This window comes from Pleurodeles waltl, chromosome 3_2 (assembly GCF_031143425.1).
Source record: "Pleurodeles waltl isolate 20211129_DDA chromosome 3_2, aPleWal1.hap1.20221129, whole genome shotgun sequence".
NCBI classification, from domain to species: domain Eukaryota; kingdom Metazoa; phylum Chordata; class Amphibia; order Caudata; family Salamandridae; genus Pleurodeles; species Pleurodeles waltl.
The window spans coordinates 41,332,124-41,350,123 of record NC_090441.1 but is presented as its reverse complement, the minus strand read 5'-3'; the positions used below and the strand labels follow the sequence as shown (position 1 = coordinate 41,350,123).

The window sequence follows — 18,000 nt, the reverse complement described above, 5'->3', positions numbered from 1 at the left end:
TTGATTGTTCGATGATCACGCTTCAGAAGCTTTGCAATTTTAAGAGTGCTGCATCCCTCTGCAAGATATCTCACTATTTTTGACTTTTCTGAGCCTGTCAAGTCCTTCTTTTGACCCATTTTGCCAAAGGAAAGGAAGTTGCCTAATAATTATGCACACCTGATATAGGGTGTTGATGTCATTAGACCACACCCCTTCTCATTACAGAGATGCACATCACCTAATATGCTTAATTGGTAGTAGGCTTTCGAGCCTATACAGCTTGGAGTAAGACAACATGCATAAAGAGGATGATGTGGTCAAAATACTCATTTGCCTAATAATTCTGCACTCCCTGTAATTGCCAAGTGAACCTATACTAATGCCTTCTGCCATTAGCTACTTGAAGCAAACTTACTGTGCTTAGTCCAACTACATCAAGTTTGAGAATGCAAATTAGGGGTGTCGAAGTATGCCTTGGGAGGCCTATTCCTCAAACTGAGAAAGCAGATCTACAGTTGAAACTAAGGCAGACATGCTGGTGAATACATCCTAAGGTCTCTAAAGTAAAAAGTCAAACAAATATCCTGTGGGACTCATTCACCAACACTTCTACTTTTGCTTTGAAAGTGAAGCTACAAATTTAGTTTGCACACATTCAAACAAGTAGAAATGTTGGTGAATATGTCACACAGGACATTTGTTTGACTTATTACACTTACTCGGGTTCTCGTTGCCAATCATGGTGGTGCTTGTGTAGCATACAAATATTCCCTTACAAGCACTTCAGAATTCATTCATGCCTTTAACATTTTGCCACACAGTGCACTCCGTGACAATGTGGCATATGTTCTCTCCATTAGTATGTGCAGTGTGGTGGTTCTAATGCACATTAATCGAACAGAATACCTACCACATTCTGACAGTGAATATAGGTGTTGAGCAGGCCATAAGGAAGTCCTTGAGTTCCTGAAGTGGATAAAGTAAAATTCTGTGGCCTGTGAGGAAGCAGTGGACCCTGGGTGTTCGGTATCCTTGCACAGCCACTGAAAGGTTTACCCAACGGCAGCTGCATCTTAGTCGATTTCCCAGACCTTACTTTAGTATGATACAACGTAAAATAAGTAGGGACACAGAGGCCTGGCTTAGATGGGCACTGGACCGTAATACCGACTCTCCTGCCGCTTTCCATGCTTCAAGCATATTTTACAGTGATGACATGGACGATCCTTTTGGGTGTTTTAGGAATGCGATCAGGAAAGTGTCGCTCCTGCAGCCTTGCCACATCCTCCAAAACATATGAGGTGGAGGCTTCTGCTTCTGTAACAGCAGTGAGGCTTTGAACTGCAGACAACTGGAAGTCAAGGAAAGTCATGAGTCATGAGTCTTCCCGTGGTTGTCTGACAATAAACAACATACGCAATGTATGTTTCCATCTGGATCAGGTGGGTAAACAGTTTCTTGTACCAAGTGCAAGTTGTATGACACGCATTGTATGGTTGAAGAACCTGGTCGTTCTTGTCCACTCCGCCCCTGTACTTATTGTAATCAAGTATACAGGTGGGCTTGTGGACTTCGGCCATCTGACCCCAAACTGTAATGGGTGAAGTGCTCTCATCATGAATTGTAGTGAGCACATATACATCACTCCTATCCGAGAACTTGACTGCGAGCAGTTCATTGGAACACAACGCAGTACTCTGGGATTTCTGGAGCTTCTTGCAAATAAACTCCTGTGGGAATTCTTTGCGGTTACAACGAACTGTACCACAGGCCACAGTGCCAGCTTTGTAGGGCACACTGAACAGCTCTACTCCTGTATAGAAATTGTCCACATAAAGGTTATAACCTCTGTGAAGGGATGGCTGGACAAGTTCCCATACAGTCCTACCTGTGACCCCTAACGCGGGAGGGCTAGCTACAGGCTTTAGGGTGGAGTCCTTCCCTGTATACACTCTCAAGCTGTACACTTAGCCAGAAGAGCTTTCACACAGCATGTACAGCTTGATGCCATAGCGAGCTATTTTGCTCGCGATGTACTGTCTGAACAGCAGCCGCACTTTGTGCAGTATCAAGGACTCATCAACTGCTATATTCTTTCCAGGAGTATAGATCTCTGGAAATCTGGCAGACAAATGTTCCACGATAGGCCGAATTTTGAACAACCTGTCATGATCTGGTTGGTCCCAGGGAAATGCAGCAGAATTGTATCTCTGCTCATGTACGGTGCGAAGGTGGGGGTTACCCAAACTGTGCAAGTCGTCCAGTTGGACTGCAAGGTGGGTTTCTGCACTAACCCCATTTTGAGCCCAAAAATGTCTTCAACTCCGCCAGTGAAGTAGGAGTCCACTAGCGTACCCTAGAACGGGGCCCTAGAGTGCCTCCATGCTTCCTCAGAAATTGTTCTGCACACACATTTGTTTGCTGCACAATTAGCCAAAGAAAGTCAACATCCAAAAATATGGATGCAGGAGCCTGGCAAACGATGGCGGTATCAACTTTACATCCAGCTTTACCAGTAAAAGGTGGAATTTGGGGCTGAACTAAATCGGGGGGCTGCCAAGAGAGCACTCTCTCTGTGCGTGCCACTGCGCGCACCTGCTCTCTGGGTTGGGCTAACCTGCTGTTTTCCTGCAGCACAGACTGTGCTTGCAAAAGGACAGCATGACTGTCCTCTGCGTCTCCCTCAGAATCACTGGAAGAGGTGTCGTCGAATGGGACTCCGATGACTGAAAAAACACTCCCTGATTCTGTCCCATTGTCCTCTCCCTCAGATGCTATCTCAGTATCTGCTGTCTCAGCCTCTGATCCTGCCTCAGAGCTGTCCTCCATAACCCGAGTTATGGCTTCAGCGCAGTCATCCAATGAGACGCCATCTCTGCTACTAGCTAAACGGTCCCTCTAAAGCACTAGCCTACGTAGAAGGCAGATAGGGTCACAAAATTGCTCATGGATGTGTGTGTGATGTGTGCAACAGTAAATGTCAAGTCACCTTACCTTCTCCTCTGAATCAGCGTATTCTCTGAAGACTCTGAAAAAAACACAAAAGACACACTATTACTTCACCCGTACCACATACCCATCATCAAAGCCTTTGTGGCACTGGGTGCCACCAGCGCTAGTCATTTTTGGTGTTCCCCCTCCCATGATCTCCTCCTCTAATTCCCTCAGTACCATCCAGAAAAGACGCCCCTCATCTCTACGTAGCCCCCCTTGCACATACTTTCATTTGTTTTAAAGGTAACGCCTATCTTTACTAATCCACTCAGCTAAATACATTTCTATCCTTTTCAGTAGGCATATAAACCATTTGCGCTACTTTATGGCATCAAAACTACCACTAGACAAAAGACAGATCTATTTCTATATAGAGAGGATCTATCACTAACAAAAAAAAAAAAATATATATATATATATATATATATATACATGTTCGGTGGCATGTGTAGCTGCAGATACACATGCTGTGCATTATCCTGCCAGCTAGTGTTGGGCTCGGAGTGTTACAAGTTGTTTTTCTTCGAAGAAGTCTTTTCGAGTCACGAGACCGAGTGACTCCTCCCTTTCGGTTCCATTGCTCATGGGCGTCTACTCCATCTTAGATTGCTCCGCCATCGGGTTCAGACGTGTTCCTCTTTGCTCCGTATTTCGATTCGGGAAAGTTAGCTAAATTATCAAAATTTCAACGGTATTGTTATCTTTCGGTACTGGGTTAATGTTAGTGTATCGGCACCGACATCAAGAGCGCTCCGGCGGCCCTTCGGGGCTTCCTCTCTTCACTGAGGCCTGGTCGGCCCGACCACACCCGTCGTCCCAGACTAATGGACCGGACCCCCTTCCGCTTCTGTCCTAAGTGTCATTTGAAGTATCCTTATACAGACCAGCACCGGGTCTGTAATCTGTGTTTATCACCTGAACACAGGGAGGATACTTGCGAAGCTTCCAGAGCGTTTCGATCGAAAAAGACCTTGAGGGATCGACGTGCAAGAAGACTACAAATGTCGTCGAAACCGAAAGAACAACTCGACGTCGGAGAGGAGGAAAGCATCTCCATCGAGGGGACGGACTCGGATGATTCCGAAAGTGAACGACCCTTGACGGTGCAGCGAACAGTGAGTAAACCTGCCCCGTCTAAAACTCACACAAAAACATTTAAGGCCCTGGGGACGCCACCGCCAGCAGGCCATGGCTCAACCCACCGAAAAGAAGGTGACCAATCATTGGCACCGAAAAAGGCCAAAGAATTGCCGAAGACTTCCGGCTCCGGTCGAGATTCCGGCACCGAGAGTTCGATTCGCCCAAAGTAAGGAAAATATCTTCGGAACTGAAAAAACTTGTAACAGAAACCTCGGTACCGAAAAAAGCGGCTTCGGAGCCGAGAAGAAACTCTTATATAGAAGAGCAAGGACTTTCCAGCCAATTCAAGGAAAGACATAGATTTGAGCAGGAGTTAGGTATGGAAGAACCGGACCATACACAAAGAAGGTTACATATCCAGAAAGAGACTGGAAAAATACAAACCTTACCTCCACTCAAATCTAAAAGGAAACTTGCATTTCAGGAGACAGAAATGCAACCTAAGGCAAAAGTGGTTAGAGACAAATCTCCACCACCAAGGTTCTCACCACAACCGTCCCCACCGCACTCACCACAACTGTCACCAGTGGGAACACCTATAATGCAGTCACCCACACTGTGTCATCCCATACTGGGATGACACAGGATGATGCTGATGCATGGGACTTATATGATGCACCAGTATCGGATAACAGTCCGGATTGTTATCCAACAAAGCCGTCACCACCAGAAGACAGTACTGCATATACGCAGGTACTATCCAGGCCATCTACGTTCCATAACGTAGCAATGCACACAGAGCCAGTGGAGGATGATTTCTTGTTTAACACTTTGGCATCCACCCACGCTTCATCTCAGAGTCTGCCAATGCTCCCGGGCATGCTCAAGCACGCGAAACAGGCCTTCCAGGAGCCTGTAAAGGGAAGGGCTATCACGCCTAGAGTTGAGAAGAAGTACAAACCTCCCCCAACAGATCCTGTGTTCATAACACAACTTACACCGGACCCAGTGGTTCTAGGGGCGGCAAGGAAAAGAGCAAACTCTCAATCATCAGGAGATGCTCCACCGCCTGACAAAGAAAGCAGAAAATTCGATGCAGCGGGCAAGCGAGTGGCAGCACAAGCAGCCAATCAATGGCGGATTGCAAATTCGCAAGCCCTACTTGCACGCTACGACAGGGCACACTGGGACGAGATGAACACATCATACAGCACTTGCCCAAGGAACACCAAAAACATGCCCAGCAGGTAGTAGAAGAAGGACAGGCCATATCTAACAACCAGATAAGGTCCGCACTAGACTCTGCAGACACAGCAGCACGAACTGTCAACACAGCGGTAACCATTCGCAGGCATGCATGGTTGAGAAGTTCTGGATTCAAGCCAGAGATTCAGCAAGCGGTGTTGAACATGCCATTTAATCAAGAACAATTGTTTGGGCCGGAAGGTGACACAGCCATTGAGAAGTTAAAAAAAGAAACGGACACGGCTAAAGCCATAGGCGCATTATATTCCCCACAAGTCAGAGGCACCATTAGAAAACCACTATTCAGACGAGGGTTTCGGCAACAAACATCTGAGCCTTCCACCTCTCAAACCAGACCCACCTATCAGGCACAATACCAAAGGGGACGGTTTTGTGGTTCCTATAAAGGACAATTCCCAAGAGGAAGGGGAAAGTTCCAAACAGCCAAACCAAGCCAGCCCAAACAGTGATTTCAATATCACAACACCCCAACACTTGTCACCAGTGGGGGGGAGGCTAACCACATACTACTAAAACTGGACACATATTACCACAGACGCATAGGTCCTATCAATTATCCAACATGGTTATTGCATAGTATTCACAAATTTCCCACCAGATGTGCCACCCAAAAAGCACAATCTGTCCAAACAACACTTAGACCTATTACAAATAGAGGTCCAAGCACTACTACAAAAACAAGCAATAGAGCTCATACCCAATCATCAAAAAGGAACAGGAGTCTACTCACTATATTTCCTGATTCCAAAAAAGGACAAAACATTAAGACCTATCTTAGAACACTGAATCTCTTCATCAAATCAGACCATTTCCACATGGTAACTCTTCAAGACGTAGTTCCCTTATTAAAAAAGCAGGATTACATGACAACATTGGATCTCAAGGATGCGTATTTCCACATACCCATCCATCCTTCTCACAGGAAATACTTAAGGTTTATAATGAACGGCATACACTGTCAATTCAAAGTGCTACCGTTCGAATAACAACAGCCCCAAGGGTATTCACAAAATGCCTAGCAGTAGTAGCCGCTCACATAAAGAGACAGCACATGCACGCATTCCCATATTTAGACGACTGGCTAACAAAAACAAACACTCAACAACAGTGTCTTCTTCACACGCAATACGTCATAGAAACTCTACAATAAACTAGGGTTCTCTATAAATTACAAGAAATCACATCTGCAACCATCCCAAATACAACAATACTTGGGAGCAACACTCAACACACAAAGGGCAATTACCACCCCGTGTCCACAAAGAGTCCAATCGTTCCAAAATGTAAGATCAAACATACAACCAAACCAACACTACACAGTAAGGTTTGTAATGAAACTTCTAGGCATGATGTCCTCAGGCATAGCCATTGTCCCAAATGCAAGATTACACATGCGGCCCTTACAACAGTGACTAGCAAAACAATGGACACAAGCACAGGGTCAACTTCAAGATCTAGTGTTGATAGACCGCCAAACATACTCCTCGCTTCAATGGTGGAACCCAATCAATTTAAACAAAGGGCGGCCATTCCAAGACCCTGTACCTCAAAACGTGATCACAACAGATGCTTCCATGGTAGGGTGGGAAGCACACCTATTCACAACAAAAGAAAATGCAAAATGGCAAAACTTTGGGTCCAGGTACCCAAACCCTCACTCTAAGGGCAATGCGTTATGGATGAGTTGGTCAGGGATATTTGCTTACGCTTTTCCCCCTCTCCCACTCCTTCCGTATCTAGTAAACAAATTGAGTCAAAACAAACTCAAACTAATACTAATAGCACCAACCTGGGCTCGCCAGCCATGGTACACAACACTACTAGATCTGTCAGTAGTACCCCATATCAAACTGCCAAACAGACCAGATCTGTTAACTCAACACAAACAACAGATCACACACCCGAATCCAGCATCGCTCAATCTAGCAATCTGGCTCCTGAAATCTTAGAATTTGGACATTTAGACCTTACACAAGAATGTATGGAGGTCATTAAACAAGCAAGAAAACCTACTACAAGACATTGTTATGCAAATAAATGGAAAAGATTTATTTATTACTGCCATAATAATCAAATTCAACCACTACATGCGTCCGCAAAAAACATTGTAAGCTATTTATTACACTTACAAAAATTAAATCTAGCTTTTTCGTCCATTAAAATACATCTCACAGCAGTATCTGCCTATCTGCAGATTACACATTCAAAATCACTCTTTACCCCCAAGATCACCACCAGTTCCCTCATGGAACCTCAATATTGTATTAACACGACTCATGGGTCCACCATTTGAACCCATGCACTCTTGTGAAATGCAGTACCTAACTTGGAAAGTAGCCTTCCTAATAGCTATCACATCTCTTAGAAGAGTAAGTGAAATACAAGCATTTACTATACAAGAACCCTTTATACAAATACACAAACATAAAGTGGTTCTACGCACAAATCCCAAATTTTTACCAAAAGTTATATCACAGTTACACCTAAATCAAACAGTGGAACTCCCAGTCTTTTTTTCCACAATCAGACTCAGTAGCCGAAAGAGCCTTACATAGATTAGACATCAAAAGAGCACTAATGTATTACATTGATAGAACAAAACAATTTCGCAAGACAAAACAATTGTATGTAGCCTACCAAAAACCTCATGCAGGGAATCCAATATCGAAACAGGGCATTTCCAGATGGACAGTAAAATGTATTCAAACCTGCTATGTGAAAGCAAAGAGAGACCTGACTATTACCCCAAAGGCACACTCCACTAGAAAGAAAGGCGCCACAATGGCCTTTCTAGGTAATACACCTATTACAGAAATCTGTAAGGCAGCCACATGGTCTACGCCTCATACATTCACAAAACACTACTGTGTAGATGTGTTAACAACACAACAAGCCACAGTAGGACAGACAGTATTACGAATATTATTTCAAACAACTTCCACTCCTACAGGCTAAGCCATCACTTTTGGGGAGTAACTGCTTACTAGTCTATGCACAGCATGTGTATCTGCAGCTACACATGCCATTGAACGGAAAATGCCACTTACCCAGTGTACATCTGTTCGTGGCATGAGATGCTGCAGATTCACATGCCCCCTCCCCAGGAGCCTGTAGCCGTTTAAGTTGATGAAAACTGTATATTATATGTTGATGAAACTTGTACATTTGTAAATATATATAACTTTTAATCACATTATTTACTTACATACTTACTCCATTGCATGGGCACCTTTACTATATACACAACTCCTACCTCACCCTCTGCGGAGAAAACAGTCTAAGATGGAGTCGACGCCCATGCGCAATGGAGCCGAAAGGGAGGAGTCCCTAGGTCTCATGACTCGAAAAGACTTCTTCGAAGAAAAACAACTTGTAACACTCCGAGCACAACACTAGATGGCAGGATAATGCACAGCATGCGAATCTGCAGCATCTCATGCCACGAACAGATGTACACTGGGTAAGTGACATTTTCCATATATATGTATGTATGTATATGTATGTATGTATATGTATGTATGTATATATATGTATATATATATATATACACACACACACACACACACACACTCATCCTCCAGAATCTTCATCACTCTTCAGTACCCCCACTTTCCTCCTTGAAGAGCTCTGATTTTTCCGGGTCTTCCTAACAAAGTTCATGCTTTTATTTAAAAATACAGATATCATGTGGTTTATATCTGAAACATCCATCATTAGTCATTTAATATATTTACAATGTATTTATTAATGCCATATGTAGAGCTCATTCTAGAAACATAAATGCCTTCACTTGTTTACATTTCCACCGTATTATCGGACCCGTTTTATTTATACAACCTTTTGCACCACATGATAATTTAGGTTCACAGATCACAACTATCGTTTATCTCTTTGAAAGGTAATACTTTTCCATGATCTTATGACAAGATGCTCTTGTTATGCTTTCTATTATTGTTCTAATTGAAAACCTGCTACATTAAAGAGCAAACATACATTTTGTGGACTCCTTGAGAAGAAAACTATAACCATTAGCAACAAAGCAACTTTGACCAGTCCCAAAGAGTAATATCCGAACTGTATTCTACTGCAAAATTCAACTCTTTTTGTTTGCTGCTACGTTGTAAGGGCTCTTTGCTCTTCTTATTTTGGCTTTGCTTTCATTATTATTTAGTGTTTCTTTTCAATGAAATTTAATCACATGGTGGATTTGGTTTATGAGTTTTGTATACCTTTTTGATAAGACTATTTTCTCAAAGTGCTGCCTATGGTGTGTTGTGCATGAAATGTGATTCTCCTTATGGCACGATACTTTACCACATGCTAAAATCTCAACTTCAGACCGCTTTTAGAGTTGAATATTTGTGTACTATACCAATAGTTTGAGTGAGCTTTGGCTCATCCATTGCTCACATTCTTTTTCCATCTCATTTGCGTTATTCTTATTTGATGGCTTTCCTTGCTCTTCTTGTGTTTCTCTTTCCTGTGGGCTATAGCTTCTTTACCATCCCTTTGATTGGATGGCTTGTATCCTTCCGCAGCTTACACTCAGTGAACTACTTTGTCCCATAGCATATTTGGTAGTACTGCTCAAATCGCTAGAATAGAAGTGTCTCCTTTAAGGTAAAATACCTGGTTGTTGCAGAACTATGGCTGAGATGAAAGCTCAAGCAAATTGCATTACTAGAATTTCTGTTGTTGTGCACTTTCCAGGGGCTACTCCTATCCATGAGCAGCAATTAGTCCTTTACAAGTGATAAGTGATCCCGGACTAAAACCCCCATTTTTCATGTATTACAGCTGTATCTCATTTCTTTCTCCTGTACCCAGCACACTGACAGTTCCCTTTTCCCTGCTTGTAATTGTTTCACCTTTTGCCCTCAGATCAGCCACAAAATGTACATTTAATATTGCGAAGAATAGCCACAAGAACTAGAAGAACTAGCTTTTGTGCACTGGTTTCCATAGGTGTTCCCACATTTGTAGTCCACCGTGGACTCAGTAGTAAATTGTATTAGAGAAAGATATCGGAAGTAATGGATATTCCACATAACTCGCAAACTTGATTGACACAAACTTCTGGTGGAACCACTTTGACGTAGGAATGAGACTAAAAGCAATGATTGCTCCACTGTGTACTTATCTACCAGAGGCTAAGTAGTCTTCCACTGTAGCCCCCACCCCCCCCCCCCCAGCAGTGTATGAACTCATCCAGGACTACATCAGAAAGTATAGATCAGGTGGGGGGAAAGCATTTGTCCTGCTGTTGGAGGACATAAGTGTGTCTCAGTGAGGTGGCCTTTCCCTTGCCCTGTGTCCTTAGGTCATGTATAATAGCATCAGCCTCAGCCGTTGCTCACTGAAGAACAACCCAAATCAGCAGCTGATCACTGGTGTTTGAGTCGCCTTCCCAGAACATGGCTATGAGACATTTAAATTGGCGAGTTTCAGATAATGTTTGGTGCCTTTTGTGCACTTGGTAATGCTAAGTATGCAGAGCAAGGGGTCAGGCATCAGAGGCACCTCCACAATCTCTGATATATGTTCATGACTTTCTCCCATCCTTGCGTCAGCAGTGGGCACAACCATACCATGTGAATGAAGGTCACGTAATGATAGCCACATCTTGGCCACCTGACGTATGTAATCTGTACGGTGTCATATAATTGTGGTAGAAGTAATTAAACTGGGTGAATTTCAAGCGAGCATTGCGGGACACTCATTTCACCTGCTCAAACGTCATCCCCCATTGTTTAGTGGTAAGGACTGTCCCCAAGCAGTCATCCCAGCGGGGGTTATCCAACATTGCCAGATTTACATCTGTGGCCTGTAGTGTAGTGCTGCATAGAGAACCATGACCGCCCTGCGTGCTAGTCCATGTGTTAGTACGTACTGCAACCTTTGGTGCAAGGGCAGGGCCTCCAGGCCCACCCTCCAGGTTTTCCTGATCTCTAGAGGGAGTGCATTGTAGGCTAACAGTTGGCCAGCACCAAGATCATTGACAACTTGCAGATCCCTAAAGCAGCACAGGGTTCCCTCATTGTATAGGTCTCAAAGCAGGACACCTCTGCCTCCTGCCAGGGCACTGGGTCAAAAGGAAAGAGGTCTATTATCATTGTTTAGTTCCTGATCCACAGAACAACGCAACTGTCAGGTGGAAGGAGGAAACAGGAGTGGTATTATGAATTCCTGTGTTGAAAAATGTGCAACTCGTCTGTTGCTTTACATTATTTATAAGGAGGTCTGAAAATCTCCTGTTTACAACTTGCAAATCTCTCCAGTGGAACTACTGCCCTTAACCTTTTGTAACTGTCTCCTACCCTGTCCATTTTCATCTCATATACAGCCCCCAAACCCAGTGAAATCAGCTGTACTTGATCACCTAGAGGAGCGAGCATCTTGCTTCTTTAATCCTCTTGTTACAAATGCATACAAATGGATACAAATACAAGAAGATCTTTCAACATCCTTTGATCCAAGGTTTATCATCAGAATAACAAGCCTCTTCATAAGCATCTTTCACCAAATTTGTAGACTTATTGCCAGATTTAGAATTTGGCAGGCTGGATTCTCTGTCAAAATGTGACTGATATCCCGTCTGTTGTATTACAAGTGCACTTGTAAAATGGTAGAGAGGACATCCTCCATGTTTGTGACCATTGTCCCACCCATCAAATTCTAACTAGGGCCCTTAATCTTTAGCATAACCATTTTTTCCTCTAACCTTGAGTCTGCTACATATTTTCACAAATCCGAATGTATATCCTAACTGGGCAATTCCAGTTAACTGCCTTTTTTTACTACTACTGAAATTCCTCCTCTAGATCTTGTAGGTCTCTCAAAATTCACAGCTGAGTTACTTTGATACAGTGCATAGAGAGAAAAAGCGTGTACCAACATACATCAGTTGGAGAGCCTACCTCGCTGCATCATCACTACCTCAAGTTAGCTGAAAATTTGTATTGCAAGCCAATCTCTTTGGTTCTTAATAGCCTTCTCAGACCAGAGGCATTCTTCTCTGTTATTTAGCAAAGTATTCTTTCTGTTCCTCCCCCTATGATACCTTACTCTTCTGTCCATCTATGTTAAGTACAGTCTGTGGTTTCTTTCAGGCAAGATCACTTAACTGTTCCCTATTATCAATGAACAATACATTGTATTCTTTCATTTTGGATTTACTAAAAGCCATTCAGTGGCATTCATTTCAACTCTCTTTTATGATCTTAGAACCTCATTGTATTTCCATGTCCCAGTCTTGTCTTATTCATCATATACATCTCACCAACAGTGGTTCTTCTTTGGAACCATTTGATGATCTTTCTTATAATAAAGAGGTTTTTTAGAACACAGCAAAAGCTCTGCTGTTAATAAATAAAAAAAACATGTCTGGCCCTTACAATTAGGTAATTCATTACCGGGCCACAGGTCTCTGCGCTCTACAAGTATGCATTCATAGGTGTTTTGCCTTACAGCTCTAATCCTAGCTGTCTTCTTTTTTGGAAATCTATATTTTATGTTTAATACCACAAACAGACAACTAACATAACTGTAACAGAGAAGCCACAGGAGCCTGCACCACTCCCCCTCACCATCTCAGTGCCATAATATAGTTAGTCCCGGCAGGCATCTCCGATCATGTTGGTCTTCTTATCCCTCCTGTATACACTAACAATTAATTTTCCCTCCTTGATGCACCCCAAGAATAATCTTTCAGATATGCATATCTCTTGTTTTTTAATATTAATGTACTTCAGATATTTGTGTTAATGTTGGTTTGGTTAGTGAGCGAGACACTGGTTGTTGCCACTACATCAACTTTTTCCACAGGCATATGTGTATTTTGTATTGCACCCGTTATTGATATAATGCAACTTTATAAAGTGATTATGGGATGAAGTGTCCTACTCTAAAAGATACTAACCAAAATGCTTTGTGTCTAAAATATTACAACAGTATATTATGGAGTGTTGTAGAGTTTGCTGCACCTGCTAGAATGTAAAACCATGTGATGTAAGATTTTGTTTAGAAAATTATTCTATTTCTTCAGGGTGAAACCCCATTGCATACTGCTTGCCGACATGGCCTTGCAAACCTTACAGCAGAGTTGCTGCAACAAGGTGCAAATCCAAACATTCAGACAGAAGAAGCGTTGCCAGCCATTAAAGGCTCTAGCCATTCCAGCCCAGCAGATACTGTTTACTTACAGACTCCTCTTCACTTGGCCATTGCTTATAATCACCCAGATGTGGTAACGGTGATTCTGGAACAAAAAGGTAAGCAGCGTGACTTGCAAATATAGTTAGATTTGATGAAAGGACAACACAATTACAGTGATACAAACTGATGCGCAGTTCACATGCTTTCAAATACATTTTCTGTAATGGATTTAGTAGTCATTGGATGATTTATTCCTGTTAATCAAATCACTGACGGTTACATTTTGCAGCTAAAAGATACATTGTAATCATACAAGAGGAATCGCTTTAAAGTGTGTTCCAGTTACAGCCATTGGGTATCCTGTAGGCATATTTTTCATGTTTATCATAACATTTTGAAAGTTTGCATCTTTTCAGTAAGAGAAATATTTTGAAAAAGTAACAAAGAAGTTAAGCAAAAGGGAAATCATTAATTAAATTTGAGGTGGAGTTTAGGAAATTCAGATTGAGATTAATTGTGCAGGATAAACAAAATATGTTTGAGTAGTGATTTCACCACGTTTAGCTTTGGCTGGCGAAAGGTCTAGTTATTTGGAAGTCATTGTCTCATCATATGTTCAAAAGAAAGTACATCTAGAAGTTCAGAGGGCTTTTGTCAATCCCTTTCAGTTATTGATTTTCATAGGATTTTCATGTCTTGGTACTGCTTGGTTCGGCTCTCCATCAAAGCCTTGGCAATTCGTGGATTGTTACAGTGTCCTATTTGTGTTCCATTTGGGATTTGAGGATGGGGCATCAAGTCCAACATCATGTTGCAGATTTGACATGGCATGTGTTTGCAAGGCAGTGTGTGTTCTTTGAGTATTTACTTTGCTGACAAAAAACATTTTTGTCTTTTTTATTATTATTCTGGAGACATATGCTCTTGGTTGCTGGTGCCCTTGTCATAGTTATTTATCTGAAAAAGCTTGGATTTGCGAAGTAGTGAAGCCTATTAGAAGAAACCTGAAAATATCTATTTGAAGAGTATTTAATCCCTATTTGCTCTTATTACATGAGTTAACCATTTTATGATGTATAACAGTATTGCTGTAAAGATCAGAGCCCCCAGAGAAATGGAGAGTAGAGTTGGAAAGATTGTTATCCTTATTTCACTTATTTTTTAAAATAGGATTTTCACTATAGAAGATGTTCACTGAGTGATATAGTTGGGGTGCTAGATAGGAGAATTCAGTGTGTTCTTGAATGGCATCACCATTTTATGGTTGTTCATGTACTTTAGTATGCTAGGTTCACCATCACAAAAAGAGACAGGTAGTTTGTAATTGATGACCGTGTAAGTCTTGAACATATAGATTGAGTGTGTTCCATGGACAAGTCCTATTTCTCATCTCCATTCAGTTTAATTCTAATGCTATCTTTTAATACATTTGCTTGCTTGACATATTCATGACCACCAAAATAGTGCTGATAGTTTTTCAGTGTTTTTCTAACTGCAAATGATTGCTTTTCATGCCAAGAGCTGAATACACCCCGGAATGTTAACAAAATGTAGTGTTGGGTAGCCTGTACCTTAGTCGTAATAGCGGATGGACAAAAGAGTCTCTCCATTGAAAAGATCTTTAATCAGAAATATTCACACATTTCCAGTTTTGCAAAATTAAATTTAAAGACCTATTTAACAAGTCTACTGTGATAGAGCATTGGTCTGCAGAGCTGTCTTCCGTATTAGACCTTCACTGTAAAGAGTTTATTTTTGATTTTAATGTCCTAAGCTTGTGACATGTATTGTGTCATTTCATTGGGTAAAAATATTTTTGTGAGTGGTCAGTTTCTACCTTGATGTCTTGTTGTGTGCCACCATGGTTTGTTTCCAGTCTTTCACAAGGCAAGGATACACATTTGAAGCCCCTTTTTATATTTTCTACTACTCCTGTATTTCCTTTGTCAGATCTGTCCTGAGGGACTGTTTCTGCCATCTGCCCGGCTGTGCCTCTGTAGCCCTACGCTGGAACTATATGGCATCACAAACTATATGGCATCACAAATGACACAATTTCTGGCACAGTTGTCCCCCATTCACCACCTCAGTGTGTGTGTGTTTGCATGCCCTTTGTCATATGATTTTAGAACTAGTGTCGCATACGCATGTGAGAAATTAGACAATACTGCATATTTTGTAATATCGATTTTCTTTCACATTCTGCAGCTAATGCACTTCATGCTACAAACAACTTGCAAATCATTCCTGACTTTAGTTTGAAGGACTCCAGAGACCAGACCGTGCTAGGACTGGCATTGTGGACAGGTATGTTTTCAGAAATACCAAACATCCAAGCAAGCTTAGCAGAAATGGCAGTTGTGAGAAGTCCTAATTTGAGTTGTATATGTGCATTGAATGTACCTTAAAAAGTATGAATCCTCTGTGGTAAAGCACGACAGGGCCAACTTAAAGCCTTCATTTTACATTGGACGTTTTAATGTACTCTTTCTTTCTGAATGGTGACTTTTTATTCAGCTTTTCGCTTATACGATAATGTACTGAGAAATCACTGTACACGCAGCTTGTTTCTTGTAAGCCTTGCTGTCATCCAGTTTTTACACTCTGTCTAAGGCTAGGCACACAGAACATGATGCCATAGTATTATGATTGTCAGTTGGAGACAGCACCTCACTTGCAGACATATCATCACATTGGCTCTGCACCTCTGACACAATGAAATATGAAGAGGAGCACTTCTGCAAGAATTATCCTGGAACACAGTGCATTGTGGCTGGGATGCAGGCCTGCTGACAGTGACCTCTACCCTGCAAAGGACAATAGCCTCCACTATGCTAGACCAGCTTCCCGGCTTTCTGGTACATCGTACCCAGGTATGGAAGGTTAGGCTATCCCAATTGATCTGGCAGAGGGTACTCCCACTGTGTTTTTAATAGTGGAGGTATTTACAGATAGGAGTTACCAACATACCATTATCATGGTTGAACTGTTTATCTTTTTCACCATTTTCGTAATGCTGGTACTCTTCCGGGGTTCCTCATCAATAGTCATAACCACTGAATAGTCCCGCCCACAGTACTTATATATATATATATATATATATATATATATATATATATATATATATATATATACACATATATATATATATATATATATATATATATATACATATATATATATATATATATATATACATAGGAACCTTATATATAGTACTTTACTTACACACACACACACACACATATATATATATATCCACCCAAATAACATGCTCTGTCTGGGCTTGAGCGGACCCAAGAGGGGTGGTGCATAAGCCGGCAGAGCAAGCCGGTAAGGAATCCAAGCAAACAAATATATATAAATGAATACGCAAACTCAGGACATCCTGATCAAGGCTGCAGGGACAGCTGAAACGCGCTGGATTAAAGCTCGCCACTTTCCCTATTATATTCCGGATGTCCTGAGCATGCGTATTCATTTATTTATATATTTTTTTGCTTAAATAAATATATATATATATATATATATATATATATAGATATATACATATATATATAGATATTTATATATATATATGTACAGCCTACAGAAAAGGTAAAACATGGCCAGATTATATTTACTTTTCTCCTTTAAATAGACATGACTCGATACTATGTTTTTTTAATAATGAAAAGCTGACCATATGAAGCCTTTCAGAAAAACCTTTATTCAAAAGGAAAAGGAATGTTCGACGTTGTCACCCACTAGGCTGCTGTTGCAATAGAAAGCATAAAACTGGCACTGTGCCTTTAAGAATCTCACAGCACCTCCTGTAACCCATCATGCTCAACAGGTGACAGTTCGGTCAGTTCATTTTTCCATCTCCTTCAGTTAGGATCCTAGAGTACTGAGTTCTCTGTTTTTTGACTGCCAGAAAAACGTATATGAAACCATTTCAAATGTATTTATTTATTGCTGTCTCAAAATGCCTTCATTGTTTGTGAAGTGCCCTTCAAGATGCAAGAAAAAAGGCACAAACTGATCCTCTCACAGTCTGCGTAGTTTGTCTGCCAGAATCTCATCGCCCTGGTTCCTGTTCTTACTGTCAGAAGCTGTCAAAGCTCACTTTGAAGGACAGAGAAAAGATCATGCTGCATGGATTACAGGAGAGAGGAACAGCAGGTGGCCTTGACGGACACCACTCTTCCTCTAAAGAGCACTCCTCTCATTGAAAAACACCCCATGAGGAAGTTCTTGAGAAAAACGTCAGAGAACGACATCCAGATTGACGTCAAGTGGTAGGACGTCAAGAAAGATTTCTCTGTGCCTGTCATCAACGCCGTAAAGGGTGGGGTCGACATATCCATCAACATTGAAACACGCCCGACATTCAACGTCGAGAGCTACTTCACTGTCGAGGGCACGTCACCATTCATCGTCACATCACCAGTCAACGTCAAGACATTCCTCGATGTCAAGGACGGCAGCTTATAGACATTCCTCAACGCCAAGGCATACTCCCTCAAAGCATTCGACTGCAGA

At 41.8% G+C, this 18,000-nt stretch overlaps 1 protein-coding gene across 3 annotated transcripts in view; it reads left to right on the top strand.

The window, feature by feature from the left end:
* ANKFY1 (ankyrin repeat and FYVE domain containing 1) overlaps positions 1 to 18,000 on the top strand; it is a 526,918-nt gene that overhangs the window by 216,378 nt on the left and 292,540 nt on the right. For all 3 annotated transcript variants that reach the window (XM_069226693.1, XM_069226694.1, XM_069226695.1), the window contains exons 12-13: positions 13,367 to 13,592; positions 15,685 to 15,783. In XM_069226693.1, the coding sequence (XP_069082794.1) occupies positions 13,367 to 13,592; positions 15,685 to 15,783 (325 nt within the window). The remainder of the gene's footprint in view (positions 1 to 13,366; positions 13,593 to 15,684; positions 15,784 to 18,000) is intronic.